At 38.3% G+C, this 15915-nt stretch overlaps 1 protein-coding gene across 2 annotated transcripts in view; it reads right to left on the reverse strand.

The window, feature by feature from the left end:
- EIF3E (eukaryotic translation initiation factor 3 subunit E) overlaps positions 1 to 15915 on the reverse strand; it is a 246618-nt gene that overhangs the window by 50561 nt on the left and 180142 nt on the right. Inside the window, exon 1 of one of the 2 annotated variants that reach the window (XM_007075834.3) lies at positions 3610 to 3759. The exons of the other annotated variant lie outside the window; for it this stretch is intronic. Coding sequence (XP_007075896.2) covers positions 3610 to 3699 — 90 coding nt within the window. The 5' untranslated portion in view covers positions 3700 to 3759. Of the gene's footprint in view, positions 1 to 3609; positions 3760 to 15915 lie in introns of those variants that run through there. 2 annotated transcript variants of the gene reach the window in all.

Below are 15915 nucleotides of genomic sequence, written 5' to 3' on the forward strand. Positions count from 1 at the left end.
AAGATCTGCATACTAAATTTAATTTTGTCAAGGAAAGAAAAAACACAAGAAGATTCCACATTTCACTGCCTGTGAAAAGATGAAGGTGATCAAATGGTACAGCTATGAGATCAAAACTGAAACTTCCAAACTATATATAAGGAACTCCTTCAGAATATAAGAAAAATAATTGAAAATGGCTAAAAATTTTAATACCCACTTTACAGGAGTATAATCAAATGGCCAACACCGAAAAAGGTTCTCAACTTCATTAATCACACAGAAAATGCAAGTTAAAGCCACATTTGAAAAAAAAAAAAAACATGCACACACACACACAAAACTGGCAATACTAGTGTTAGTGTAGAAGTAGAGTAACTGAACACTTAACTCTTCTGGCAGAAGTACAACCACTTTGGAAAACTGTTTTTATCTCCTAAAATCAAACATACATTTTCACCCAGTAATTCTGATCCTTGATACCCAAGAGAAATGGGGGAATATATTCAAAGGGCATTTCCAAGAATGTTCATGGCAGTACTAGTTGTAATAGCCAAGTTTATCAATTATTGGAATGGATAAACTGTAGTCTACTCATCTAACATATTAACACTCAGCACTGGGAACGAAAGAACTACAGTTACCCTAACATCCTGGATGACTCTCACAGTGGTGAAGGAAATAAATCATACAAAGCACTACAATGCTTAATTTCAAAACCAGGCAAAACTATTCTAGGACTAGCGCTTACCTTTGGGGGGTGTAATGACTAGGAAAGGTCAGAAGGAGGTTTTTAGGATGTTTGTAATGTTTTATTTATTGATTTGGATGGTGGTCACACAAGTGGGTTCACTCTGAAAAAAGGCATTATTATTTGGCACTTTTCTGTATGAATGTTATACCTGATAAAAAGCTTACTTAAAAAAACAGGAGAACCTAATCTTGAGTGAAAACATCTTTCTCTAGCGTGTCAACCTCTTCTTGCCACCCCATTGATAGCTTTTAATTTGCATCGTCTCTACTGTAGATTCAAAGCATCGCTCCTCTGCCATTAAGACCTTATAGCCTCTTAAATCTGCATCTGTTTATATCACCTTCTCTAAATTCTGCCTTATACCCACCCACACTTACTCTGTAAAGGGTAGATAGGAAATATTTTAGACTTTTAAACCAAGAAGCAAAAATCTAGGATAGGCTATATCAGTACTGTAAGAGTTTCCACAATTTCTTTTCTAAGTAAAAAATAATGGAGTAAACTTTTTTGTAAAAGAGATATACTAATGAGAAGAATGTCATTCTTTCTGGGTGGGAACTGTTTCACTCAATTGGGGTATAAAGTCAGTGTTCTATAACTGAAAATGTTTGCAAACGTCCATCTGTTACAATTATTTTTAACTTACAGACCATACAAAACAGGCAAAGGGCTGTATTTGCTTCACGGGCTATAGTTTGCCAATCTGTGGTCTATCAATCTCTGGGAAACAGCTCCAACTTTTTAATAGATTGAAAATATTCTTCTGACATCTCTTCCTGCTGTCATCCTCCACAAAATCCAACATCCACAATGAAGATCTTTAAAAACTCAAGGTTTGGAGCACCTGGGTGGCTCAGTCGGTTAAGCGTACAGCTTCACCTCAAGTCATGATTTCACAGATCCTGAATTCCAGCCCACATCAGGCTTTCTGCTGTCAGCACAGAACCTGTTTCGGATCTTCTGTCCCTTGCCTCTCTGTCCCTTCCCTGCTTGCGCTCTCTCAAAAATAAACATTAAAAAAAAAAAAACCCTCAAGCCTTAAAATTTCTTTATCTCACAACTTTCACTTAGTACCTCATCTCTAAGACTTCCAACTTAAATTCATCATCTTGGTCACCAATATCATTAAAATGCTTCATCATCCCATTGTACCCTCTGCTCTTTCTCATTTTTATATCACCCTTTTTCGTTGTCACCACATTAGTTTAGATATCATTTTTTAGCTATTTCAAAGATTTCCTCATTAGTAGTAGTATCACTGATTCCATCCATTTTCTCAAACCAAATACAATTCAGTGTCAATCCCTAGTTCTGGGGAAAAAAATCATCTGTTTTCTATGTTCTGGCTAAGGATGACTATAAAATGTTTCAAGAGCAGGCAACAATGCTATTCAATCACATTTGTGCTTTTTCTCTGCTGATCAGCAATCCATCTCTAAATGACATATATTTACATGTCTACCTCCAAACATGTTGATACTACTTCAATCATCTTCCAATGCTCCTTTCAGTCTGAGAGTGACTGGCATGAGCTCTTATAAATGTATGATTTTCAATCTCAGTTGGGTCATCCACACTAACCAATTCTTGTATTTGGTCAGTTTTCTCAGTCCCCATTTCTTGTCCTTACCTCACTCCTCAAAACCCCAAGTGGTTGCCTCACTCCTCTCTCATACAGGATGGCCTACCCTCCGAATAGAAAATATTCACGAGTACTTACTTTGTCCCACAAGGCTAAGTACTTTATATGCATTATCTCATGTAATTTGTCTAACAATCCCGTAAGGGAACTTTGCTGTTCCCTAACATCACAACTTTGGAGTTGTGTTATGTATTTCGAAAAGGATCAGGTGAATGAGGAGTACACATATCTAATGAACCGTAACTACCAGGAAGATTTGAAAAGTTATCAGAACAATGTTATGTTTCTTTGAAGGGCTTTTTGGTCTTATTGCTTTTGGGACACACAAATCTACTCCCCAAACCTAGAATTCCCTAAGTAAACTTATGTTGTAATCTGCGTTCACATGCAGAATTCATTTACTTTTCTGGCCAATATTTGAATCCTTTCACCATAATAATATTACTTTATTATAATTAATAAAATGTATCAATTTCCCAACAAATTCAAGGTATAACTAAGACCAGTATATCAAAACTTTTAGGGTTGAGATGTTTTAAAATGAGGTACCAAAACCACAGACTAATCTCACGATATTCTGAGTAGCTAAATGAATGTTAACACTCAAATTACTCGAAGTCTGTATACACCGAAAAAAGCACTGTTAAGTAAAAACTGTCCAATTTTTGGCGGGGGCAGGAGGGCGTCCCCATCCGACAAAATACGCCACGCTTCTAGAAGTGGCAGGAAAGACCAGGAAAACTCTAAGGGAAAAATGCACAACTTTATGGAAATTAAAGTCTAGCTATTTCACATAAGGGTAGGAAAATTATTCCAAAGTTCCAGCAAACAAAAACAAAGCCAAGCACATCCTTCTGAAAGAAAAATAAAAATCTCTCACACACCAAATTGCTTTTGGAAGCAAGCATTACCCCAGCGAAGCTGGCGAATGATCAACTTCCGAGAGGAACCGACGCGGAAGTCCCTCCGGCACCGTCACGTCAAGAAGTGAAGCAAAGACCTCTTTCTCCCCCTAAGTTGCCTACTGTCACTTCACCTCTCTTCACAACCGAATTCTGCGGTGCTAATCAACTGAGAAGACGCTAAACTACCAGCAGATCCTTACTGCCCGACCCAGGACCAAACTGGCGGCCGCCTCACACGTGTCAGGCCTAGGGCTAGAGTCACCGCCTTTCGGCCTTCCCCAGTGTATCACGCGTTCCCACGCCTTCCTCGCGCTCAAAGCCCCCCTCACCTCTTTTACGGAGAGAAATTCGAGCAACGGAAAGACTAGATGCCGATCCAAAAAGTGCGCGATACGAGTAGTCAGGTCGTATTCCGCCATCTTGGCAAGGAAAAAGGGAGTCTGAGCTCACTAAAACTTTATTCATAGCGCCGACAAACGAACAGACATGCCCCACATTGCGCATGAGCAGTAGTTCAACAAGCCAGGGAGAAAGGGGCGGGGTTCAGTCCGTAGCGCTCCGGGAACAGCGGCGCATGCGTGCCAAGGTAAGGTAGTTCCTTCCTCTAGGCAACTCTGGGACTGGGCGGAGCGGCGGGCTCCAGATCTTCCGTTTGAAAGTTTGTCAGTATCCTGCAGTGAATTTCGCTAATAAATATTGAAAATTGAGAATTGATTGCTGAGGGATTGTCGGTTACATTGGGATGCGGCAGAGGACAAGATAATGAGGTTCCTGTATTCCGAAAAGTTGCGTACAAGAAGGAATAGACCTGAGGTTTCGTTTGGCATATATTGATCATTTTGTAATCGTTTGTTAAATTACGGTGGGATGCGTTTCTAGACAGGAAACAAGTGAAATAATTTTAGTTTATAGTAAAAGCCATAATTTAGTGGGGGTGGTCGGGCTGGACCTGTTTAATTGGCGGGGGGGTGGGGTAAGAGAAAACTTAGGGTAACAATTTAACTGAGAGTTTGTACTGACAGAAGGAAGCCACGAAAATTGGAGCCAGGGTAAAACTATGCTGGTGGAAAGCTTAGCAAACACAAAGGCCATGAGACAGGAAAGGACTTGGTATGTTCCAATAGCTAAATATCCTGTGTGACTACACAGTAAGGTAAACGACTCTGAAAAGGGCTATGTCATGATTAAGATAAGGAATGTGGATTTTATTCTCAAGTTTCCTTTGCTAGTCCGTTTTCATCTTTCAGGCCTCTTCATTTTGGAGTCCTTGTGGGTCTTGGAGCTTTTCTCTATGTTAATGCCCTAGTTGATATCATTCAACCTAAGGGCTTTAAGTGCAATCTATACCTTGACAACTCCCAAAGTATAGCTCCAACACAGACTATTAGTTAGCCGCAGACTCACATACATTTAGCTGGCTACTCAACATCTCACCATTAACATGTCCAGAACAAAACTCCCCCATGTAGCTCATCAAAACCTGCTCTGTTTGCACTCTTCCCCATATCAATGAATGCCAGTTCCATCTGTTCAGTTACTCAGACCCCTCGGAATCACCTTTGACTTTGTTCTTTCTCTTACATTCTACATTGAATTTACTAACAAAACCTTTGGTTCAAACCTTTGAAGCATATCCAGATCCGATCAGCTCATACCACCTCCAAAGTCACATCCTTAGTCCAAACACCGTCAATGTCTTGCTTTGATTTTTGGGGTAGCTTCTTCACTAATTAGCTTGCTCACCCTCTTTTCTACCTATGATTTATTCTGATACAGCAGCCAGAGTGACTTTAAATATGCTTAAAACTATCCAAGCCTTATTATCTTACACTGACCTCGTCTTCTTCATCTCCTCCTCTTGTTCGTTCTAACCCTGGCCTGAAGCAACAGTTTTCTATCTCTGTAGATTTCTCTATTCAGGACTTTCATATGAATGGAATCATATACTAGGTAGCGTTTTGTCACTTTGCATAATATTTTCAGAGTTCATCCAAGCTGTAGCATTACTCGTACTTCATTTTTTTCTATGGCCAAATAATATTCTATTATGCTGCTGTACCACATATGATTTACCTATTTATCTATTGATGGACATTTAGGTTGTTTCTACCTTTTGGCTACTATGAATAATGCTGCTATTAACATTCATGTGCAAGTTTTTGTGTGGACATATGTTTTCAGTTTTTTTGTTATTTACCCAGAGATGGAATTGCTGGGATATATGGTAACTATCTGTAGTCACTTGAGGAATTGCCAGACTGTACTATAATTTTGCAACATATTAACACTGGAGGAAACTGAGTAAAGGATACACTGGATCTCCCTGTATTATTTCTTACAGTGCCTCTGAATCTACTATCTCAGAGTAAGGTTTCAATTTAAAAAAAAAAAATGATTCCTAGGGGCACCTGGGTGGCTCAGTTGGTTAAGCCTCCGACTTCAGCTCAGGTTATGATCTCGCAGTTCGTGGGTTTGAGCCCCACATCAGGCTCTGTGTTGACAGTTTAGAGCCTGGAGCCTGCTTCAGATTCTGTGTCTCCCTCTCTCTCTCTTTCTGTCTGCCCCTCCCCAATTCCTGCTCTTTCTCAAAATTAAATAAACATTAAAAAAATTAATAAAAACATTCCTAGACTCTGGGCGTAAGAAACTGGGTACTCACTGATGACTACTATATGGGGGGAGAATGGTAAAGGAATAGGTATGGGTGCTAAAATCAGGAATTCTGTTTCAGACAGAATAAGATCCCTATTAGATATCCAAGTGGTAATGTGTAGTATGCAAGTTGAGATACTATTCTGGATCAGTTGGTATAGTTGTTACTGCTTACCATGCACGTACAGTGGATATGTGCCAGGACTCCCAGTGGATGCCTGAAACCATGGATAGTACTGAACCCTATATATATTATGCTTTGTCCTGTACATATATATGATAAAACTTAATTTATAAATTGTGCGCAAAGTTTTCTGGAAGCCCAGATACTAAAGTTGTAATAGAATATAGACAGGAAAAGAGGAAGTTAAAGAAATAGCAACCAAAACTTCTAGCAGAAGTGGGCTGGGGGCAGAGAAAGGAAGAAATTAGGTAGCAGTATGGAAATTTTCCAATAAGGAACATAGGGCATTTTTGAGAAGCAGAGAGAAATAAGATGCAATTCAGTTTGATTATCATTTTGAATTTTTACCATATGGTAGGCACTCAGCTAGGTATTAATGGGAATATATTATCAGTAAAGGCTATATAGGAGCTTTCAACCTAATAGGTGGCAATTACTTATTCATTCATTCTGTATAAATTGAATACTTAACAATGTGCTAAGCACTGTTCTAGGTCTTGGGAATATAAAAACTGACTATCTTCTCTAAAGAAGCATATATTCAAGGGAAAGGAGATGGATGAAAACAGATAAATATATACTTTGTCCAGTGGTGATAAATGCTGTGAAGAACAATATGCAGGGTAGAAGTTAGAGGATGGTGAGGAAAGGCTTCTAATTGATATAAAGTTGTTAGGAAAGACCTCTCTGACAAAGTAGAATGTGAAAAGACACCTGAAGGAAGTAAGGAACGTATGGTTTTCTAAAGGAAAATTCCAGGTAAAAGTATAAAGGTACTGAATCAAAACTGCAGTTGATGTCCTTGAGAAATAGCAAAGAGACTAGAAATTCAAGAGCTGATTGAACAAAAGGAAGTATGATAGAAGATGTGTTCGGAGAGGGGCTATGGGACAGATGACAATGTCTGGAAAGCCACAGTCAAGACTTTGGGTTGTATTCTGAATGAGATGGGAAGCTATTGGAGAATTTTGAGCAAAGAAATTACATAATCAGAGTTATGCTTTGAAAAGACCACTTCAGAGGTTGGGAGGTGGGGGCAACAAGCATATGCATAGAGAAGCCAATTAAGAGACTCCTGAAATGATTCAAGCAAAAGATGATGGCAGCTTAGTGATAGCATTGAAAAAGTTGTGCATAGTAACAAAATTCTGAATATATTTTAAACACAGAGCTATCAAAATTTGCTAATGGACTGTATGAGAAAGAAAAGGGCCAAAGATGACTCCAAGGTCTAGAAGAACTGAGAGGCCATTTACTAAAATGAAGGGTGTGATAGATACATGTTTTAGAGAGAAGGCAAGAGTTTAGCTTTGGACATATGCTTTAGATGCCTATTAGACATCTAAACTGAAATACTGATTAGGCAGTGGTGTATATGAATCTGGAATTCAGGAGACAGGTAAAAGCTGGAGACAGAAAACTAGATCTTGTCAACCTATTGATGAAATTTAGAAACATTTACCGAATGAGATCAGAGTGTGAGTACATTTGGAAAAGACATGAGGAAGACTAAATCTTAGGCACTTCAACGTGTAGAAGTTGGGACAACTTAGATAAAGTAAAGAAGCTGGAGAAAGATGAACCAGGAGATGGCAAAGAGAAGAAGAGAAGTAAGGGAAAGTGGTGTCCCAGGCGCCAAAGAAGGAGAGTGGTCCATGCAGGAAAGAGCAGTATATCAAATGATGTTGTTAGTTCAAGGAGACAACTGAGTATTGCCCTTTGGCTTTCAAAATATGCAGGTTATTGGGATGCCTGGGTGGATCACTCAGTTAAGCGTCTGACCCTTGATTTCATCTCAGGTCATGATCTCACAGTTGTGGTATCAAGCCCCACATTGGGCTCAAAAGATGGGAGGAGAAGAAGTGAAACAACATATATAAACATCTTTTGAGGAATTTTACTAGAAAGGGAAGTAGTGAAATAGAGCTATAGATGTGGAGTCTAGGGAGGGTGTTTTAAAACATGTATACTGATTGACATGATACAATATTTATGTATATGACTGTCATGGAAGGATAGAGTATTAATCCGAGACTGTAGGGAATATGAGAAGAGCATGGGTCCCAGTCAGGCTGGCCCCAGAGATTGATTCTCAATGGGAGTAGAGAAAATGGGGAAATTTTGGTGGGTTGGATGTCTTTCTTATTGAGCAAAGAAGAGGAAGAGGGCTTTGCAGGTGGTTCAGGAACAATGTGAACAATGTAGAGACACAAAAACAGGAAAATGGAAGAAGCATTTGAGAAAGACAGCTTGGGAAGTTAGTTGAAGATCGAAGACTAAGGGAGGATACGCCAAAAAAGAAAGATGAGGGCCAAATAGTAGAAAGCTTATATGAGGAATTTGAAATTTATCTGAGGTCACGAGGAACCTTAAAATATTTTTGAATATGAGAGTGAGTAATCCTATCTGTGTTTCAGGAAGATAATTCTGACAGTTGTATGCACAGTGGGTTGGATAGGTGAAATGCAGCCAGGCTGTGGAAGGTCTTCAAAACCAGACTGGGAAATTTGGATTTGATCAGATAGGCAATGGGAGCCACTCATTAAGTTCTTAAATAAATAAAGAAATAAACAAACAAACATAGTGGTTTGTTGTCCTTTAAAATTAAACTAGAAGTGATTTACAAGTTGGATTAAAGTGGTGACAGATTGGAAACTCTACTGATTTGCCTGGCTTTTCCCTTGGAATTTTCCTTGCTGGTTTGTGAAAATATCTTGTTTCTTTTTATAAGAGAGATTTAGCTCCAAAAATGGAAAATCTGACTTTCTTGCTTTATTATCTTTCTAGTGTTTTAGTTAAAAACAGATACTACAGAAGAAGAACAAGCAAAGCCTCACCTAGTACTCAGTGGTATTTGATTCTCATTCATTTATTAGATATTGATTGAATGCTTTCCATTGGCTGATCACCATGTCAGGTTCTATGGAAACAAAGAAAGGAAACCAATCTCAGCCCACAGGAAGCTTATAGTTTATTGGTGGTAGCAAGCATGTAAAATGTAAAATAATTGTTACACAGTGTGAGAGAGTCTATTCAGAGTGCACTTGGGAGTCCAGGGCAAGAAATGATTTGCTGTCAGAGGAAGTTGAGTCTTCATGGGGAAGGTAACATTTGACTACCTCTACCAGAATACATAGATGTTTAGCTGGCTAAGAAAAGAGGAAAGAATGAGGGACGAGCAGGCACACAGACTTGGCCTTGAGAAAAAGCATACTGTGATCAAAGACATTGAGAAAGTCTTTATGCCTAGAGGGTGCCATGTGTAATGTCAAGTGGCAAAACATTAGTCTGCTTTGAGGGATCAGGGCTAAAATGTCAAGCGTACTGAGGACTATGCTGATAAGTTTAAATTCTATCATGCAGGCCAGTCTTCCTAACTCTTTTAACATCTCCCTTTGACACATCCTCTTCCTCTGTCTTTCTAGTTCAGGCTCTGATCATCTCTCACACAGACTACTGCAATAGTCTTTCAAAGGCTCTCACTGTCCCTGGTCCTGCACTCAGCTAACCTGTCCTCCTTTCTGCTATCCAGATGACTTCAATATACAGCTAATTTTGTTATGAACTGAATTGTGCCCCCAACTCCCAAAATTCATATGTGAAGTCCTAACCCATAGTACCTTAGAATGTCATTGTATTTGGAGATAGGGTCTTTAAAGGGGATGATTAAGTTAAAATGAGGTCATTAGGTGAGCCCTAATCAAATATGACTGGTGACCAAATATGAAGACAGATTAAGACACATGCACGTACAGAGGAAAGACCATGCGAAGACACAGGGAGAAGAGAGCCATCTACAAGCCAAAGAGAGAGGCCTTTAGAAGAAACAACTCTGCTAACACCTTGGTCTTAGACTTCTAGGCTGTTATTTAAGTCAACCGGTCTGTGGTACTTTGTTATGGCAGCCCTAGCAAACCAATAAATTCTGCACTTCCTATTTCATATAATAAAAGTCAAAACTTCTTAGCATATTATATATAAAGTTCTTTGGAAACTTATCTCTCCAGAATCTTATACCTTTCCATGCTAAGCTCTGCTCAAACAAACCACCAAGTCTACTGTTTCTCTACATTAAGAAGAAGAAAGATCCCAAATAAACAACCTAACTCTACACCTTAAAGAACTAGAAAAAGAACAAATGGAGCCCAAAGTTAGTAGAATAAAGAAAATGATAAAGAGCAGAGCAGAAATAAATATAATAATAAAGAGCAGAGCAGAAATAAATACAATCAAGAACAGAAAAACAAAGATTAACCAAACTAAGAGTGGGTTCTATGAAAAGATAAACAAAATGGACAAATCTTTAGATAGCCGAACAAAGGAACAAAGACAGAGGATCCAAATCAAAGTCATTAATGAAAAGATAACCTGCAAGAAATGGAAAATTTCTTAGAAACATACAACTTACCAAGACTGAATCAAGAAAAAACTGAAAATCAGAATAGACCAATTACTCTCATAGGAAGATTGAATCAGTAATGAAAATTCTCCCAACAAAGAGAAGCCCAGGACCAAATGTCTTTACTGGTGGATTTTACTCTTTACTATTTAAATAAGAATTAATACCAACCCTTCTTAAACTCTTCCAAAATGTCAAAGAGAAAGGAACACTCCCAAATTTATTTTATGAGGATAGCATTATCCTGATAACAAAACCAGAAAAGGATACTACTAGAAAGGAAAACTATAGGCCAATTTCCCAGGTAAATATGGATGCAAAAACTCTCAAAATTCTAGCAAACCTAATTCAGCAGCACATTAAAAGGATAATTCACTATGATCAGTGGGATTTATTCCTTGGTTGAAAGGATGGTCCAATGTATGCAAATCAGTCAATGTGATACATCATGCTAATAGAATGAAAGAAAAGAATTGTATGATCATCTCAACAGACAGAAAAAGTGTGTCTATTCTATATCTACGTGTTTTTTAAGTTTTTTTCCAAAATAATTATTTGACAAAATTCAACATCCATTTATGATAAAAGCGCTTAATAAATTAGGCATAGAAGGAGCATATCTCAACATAGTGAAAGCCATGTATAAGAAGCCCACAGCTAACATCATACTCAGAGATGAAAGGCTGAAAGGTTTTCCTCTAAGATCAGGAACAAGACAGTGTGTCTGCCTTCACCACTCCTATTCAACATAGTCCTGGAAGTCCTAACTAAAGCAATCAAGCAAGAAAAAGAAATAAAAGGTATGAGAATTATGGGGCGTCTGGGTGGCTCAGTTGGTTGAGTGTCCAACTCTTGATTTCGGCTCAGATCATGATCCCAGGGTTGTGGGATCAAGCCCCGCATCAGGCTCTGCACTGAGTGTGGAACCTGCTTAAGATTCTCTCTCTCTCTCTCTCTCTCTCTCTCTCTCTCTCTCTCTCTCTCTCTCTCCCTCCCTCCCTCCCTCCCTCCCTCCCTCCCTCTCTCTCTCTCTCTTCCTCTGCTCCTCTCCCCTGCTCATGCTTTCTCTCCTGAATAAAAACTTTTTTAAAAAAGGTATCAGAATTGGAAAGGAAGAAGTAATATTGCCTCTATTTGCAGATGACATGATTTTATACATAGAAAATCGTGCACACTTAACCACAAACTCCTAGGTCTAATCAGTGAATTCAGTAAAGTTGCAGAATACAAAATTAACATATAAAAGTCAGTAGTGTTTCTACACCCTAACAACAAATTTTCTGAAAAAGAAAGAAATCAATCCCATTTACAATAGCATCAAAAACAAAATACTCAAGAATAAATTTAACTAAGGAGTTGAGAAGTCACTATTCTGAAAACTACAAGACGCTGATGAAAAATTAAGGCACAAATAAATGGAAAAGTATTTCATGTTGATGGAGTAAAAGAATTAATATTGTTAAAGTAGCAATACTGCTGAAGCCATCTATAGATTCAGTGCAATCCCTACCAAGATTCCAATGGCATTTTTTACAGAAGTAGGGAAAAAAAAACTTCTAAAATGTATGTGGAACCATGCATTTATTGCTTCTTCACTTGCTTTCCAGCAGGTCATTCAGACGAAAATGCCCTTCTGCCCCCTCCCACCCCACTGACCACCTTTTCACTTTTTAAGACTCAAATGAAGCATCATCTTCCATATACTGTGTTTTCCACTAGAAGAGCATATCTGAAGTAATTAATCCCTCTTTCTAACCCTCTTTACTGGCAGCAACATTTATCCCATCCTGTAACATTCTAGCCCACTTTTTCTTTTTTCTACATGTTTTTTTCCTCCTACTTTACTATACAGATCTTGAGTATAAGGACTATGATATCTGTCTTTATAGTCCCAATTCCTGTCTTAGTGCCTGGCACATAACAATTATTCGATAGATACTATGGAAATGAGTAAGTGTGCACAGTGTCTGGATATCCAGACCTATGTGTTCTTCAAAGAAATCCAGCCATATTTTGGAATGGTTTAATGAAATCCTATCATTACGATAGGGGACACATGTTTTAAAATGCTCATGTCTCCTGATATAATAGCTTTCTTACATATTTATAAATAACACTAAATAACATTATTTGTAATCCAGTTACCCTTTTATATACTGCATGCAGATGCCTATTGCATTTTAGTGTCTGCCTTCTTTAGTTATATTTCCAGTTCATTTACTCAGCACACATTTGTTCAGTTTATATTTTGTGCTAGACACAGAGCTAGATTGTGAAGTTAAAAAAAAAAAAAGAGAGAGAGAGAAACTAAATGCTGTTTCACAGTTAGGTAAAAGGGACAGATACATAAACCGACAATTATACTTTGGTGTGGTAAGTGCAAAGATAGAAGTGTACAGGAGGCATTAATGGAGTAATTTCATTAGACTGAAAGTGCAGACGTACCTTTCATCTAGGTGTTTTTTAAGTCTTTTTTTTCTCCTCCCAAATAATTATTACTTCTTGGAGTGTGTATCTTCAGAAGATGACTTTTTCCTGACCTTATTCTCTTGCACTGGAGGGACCTCTTGTAACTCCTTATGTGCTGATTCTACCTAATGCCTGCATGAGAATTTCCAGAAGCCTCAGTCCTGCTGTCATCCTCATTAAAGTATCACAGAGAGAGAAGGTGCCTTTGGAGGACTTAAATCCCCTTCTTTCTTCACTTACCACCTCATATAAAGCTAGGATTGACAGCTAATTCTATTCTACTCTGAGACTTTGTAATAAGTGCAGTGAAGGATATTCGCCAAAGGGAACCATCACTGCTCTTTCTCATCTGTCTCCAACACCAGGACCTGGAATGTGGCTACCTCATTCTTGGGAAAGTAGCAATTACTGGTAATTGGGAGTATCTCAGAGGAATCTGAAAGAATTGTGATGAATCTAAAAGAGCTGACAAGCTAATATAAACTGCTGGCCACTTCAGAACGTAATTAAAACACCTGTGTATCTGTTCAAATACTTCTAATTCGGTGTGTCTTTTATAGAATAGTCTGTGTCGGTATTATCTGTCTTTAAAAATTCTTGCAGTCTAACTAAGCCCTTACCGCCTGATTACCAGACCAATGTGGTTGGTTAACATACTTACCAACAGAAATATGTGCTGAAATGCAATACAGGCTTCTGATAATGGCAGTTGTCATTTGAACACATTCTCTTATGTGATAACAACCATCTTCAATTATCTGGCTAAAAATCCTATTTAACATTTATTTGAAAATCTTGCTGTAAAAAATACAGGCTCTTTAAGAAAATAATTTTTAAATCAAGTTTCCGTATTACTTTAAGTTATATATCTCAAGCCAATGTTAGATCTACTGGCTATGAAGAAATTAAGCCAGTATTGCATGCACGTCCAGTTACTGCTGATCCAGCCAAAAAATAAAAGATAAATATTGAGATATTATAGGGAGCCAGGCAGAATTTTCAGCCTGGAACCCAAACAAGAAAACACAAGTTTTCCAGGCACTCCAGCGCCCCAAGGCAGACGAGTTAAGTAGGAGAACAGTAACACTGTTCATACTTGTGGCATACCCTTTGTCATATCGTATTTACTTGATCTGTTTACATGTCTGTCCCTTCCACTAAACTATGAGTTCTACAAGGTCAGGAATGAGGCATATTTATGTCTATACCCATTTACCTTTTGGAAGAAATAAAGAAAAGAGGGAGGGGGAAAGGCCTGTAGGTAGCCCCAAAGGGGAATAACAAGTGGATTCATGGGAAGGCATTTAAATATTTTAATATTATCAAACTAACCAGACAGTACGAGACTATGGATGTGGTTAGTGAAGTCTTACCTGACTTTGCTATTTAGAATAGCTTCCTCCAACATTTCAATACCTTGTTTATTTCCCCACCAATGCTTATCACAGTCTGTGTTTACTGATTTAAGTCTTTCTCACCTCAAGGTAATTTCATGAAGGCAGGAACCTAATCTGTGGTCTTTTTCATTACTGCCTGATAACTGTTTGCTGTTTATTAACTATTTGCTGAATGGATCTTTGAATGAATTAATATGTGTTATTTAGGCAGAACTACATGATAAGAAAAGGCTTACTTATGTATCCTGGTGTGTGTGTGTGTGTGTGTGTGTGTGTGTGTGTGTGTGTGTGTGTATACACATAAATATACATATAGATATGTATACATATATACATATAGAACTATTGAAAAAGGAGAGAATGTGGAGTGTCTGGGTGGTTCAGTCAGTTAAGCGTCCAGCTTTGGCTCAGGTCATGATCTCAGGGTTTGTGAATTCAAGCCAGCATCAGGCTTGCTGTCAGCACACAGCCCGCTTTGGATCCTCTGTCCCCATCTCTCTCTGCCCCTCCCTAGCTGGCGCTCTCTATCTCAAAAATAAATAAACATTAAAAAAATAAAAAAGAAAGAATGTGAAAATTCCTTGATTCCTGGAATTTGATCTGTAAAAGGGAGATCTCTCCTTTTTATTCTCCTATGTGACAATGGGAAATTAACTCCATGTCACGGAAGGAGGGAGCTAAGCTAGTGATACTCTTATTTTGAAGGCTTCTCTGAGTCCTGGAGATGAGGAATGAGGGAGTTGTTACAGGCATTAAGCTCCATTTATTTAACAAAAGTATTCTGTACCTGTTATGTGACAAGAACTGAGTGGGGCCACAAGATACAAAGATGGCTCAGAGGAAGGTTGTAAAGCAGCAACAGGTAAAAACAAGAGCTCCTGGTCTGTGAGCTGCTGGAAAAGATCTGTGTACTAGCTTCACGTCTTTTGTTTTGTTTTTTTAATCTCTTCATTTCGTTTTGATTTTTAAATAATTTGTTTTTTAAAATTAAAAAACTTTTACTTTATTTTTAAGGCATTAACATAATATTTTTTAATTTATGTGTTAATGGTTTAATTCTTTTCTAATTTCTGTCACCTCAGTGTTGAGCTTTTCTAATTCTGATTGACGATATTCTTTCACATCTTGAATCATTTTCTTAATGTCTTTTTTAGGCTTGTTTTGAAATGGTGGGCTACAGTTTTGAGCTGTTTTGTGAGCACATTTTCCTTGTCTGTAGGAATGTTAGTTTGCTCCTTAATTCCTTTTTCTTATAATATTTTTGTAAGGGACTTTCCCTCGATACTCTCCTCATGCTCACTTCTATGGGAAATTAAAAATTCCCCCCCCCCCCGAACATTTACGGTTAGGCTGGTGGAGAAAAGCTTTTCTGACTTCAGCATGCCCCCTCTTTGGTTGTTCTTCTATAGCGGTCAAAACCTTGGTGGCTAGCTGTCTGGAATTCTCTGGCCCCACTTTCTCCCCCTGCACCTTTTCTTTCTGAAAATCTCTGCTGAGATTTCTTCTCTGCGCAGCAGCTTTTCCTCAGTGTGGA

Source organism: Panthera tigris, chromosome F2, assembly GCF_018350195.1.
Source record: "Panthera tigris isolate Pti1 chromosome F2, P.tigris_Pti1_mat1.1, whole genome shotgun sequence".
NCBI classification, from domain to species: domain Eukaryota; kingdom Metazoa; phylum Chordata; class Mammalia; order Carnivora; family Felidae; genus Panthera; species Panthera tigris.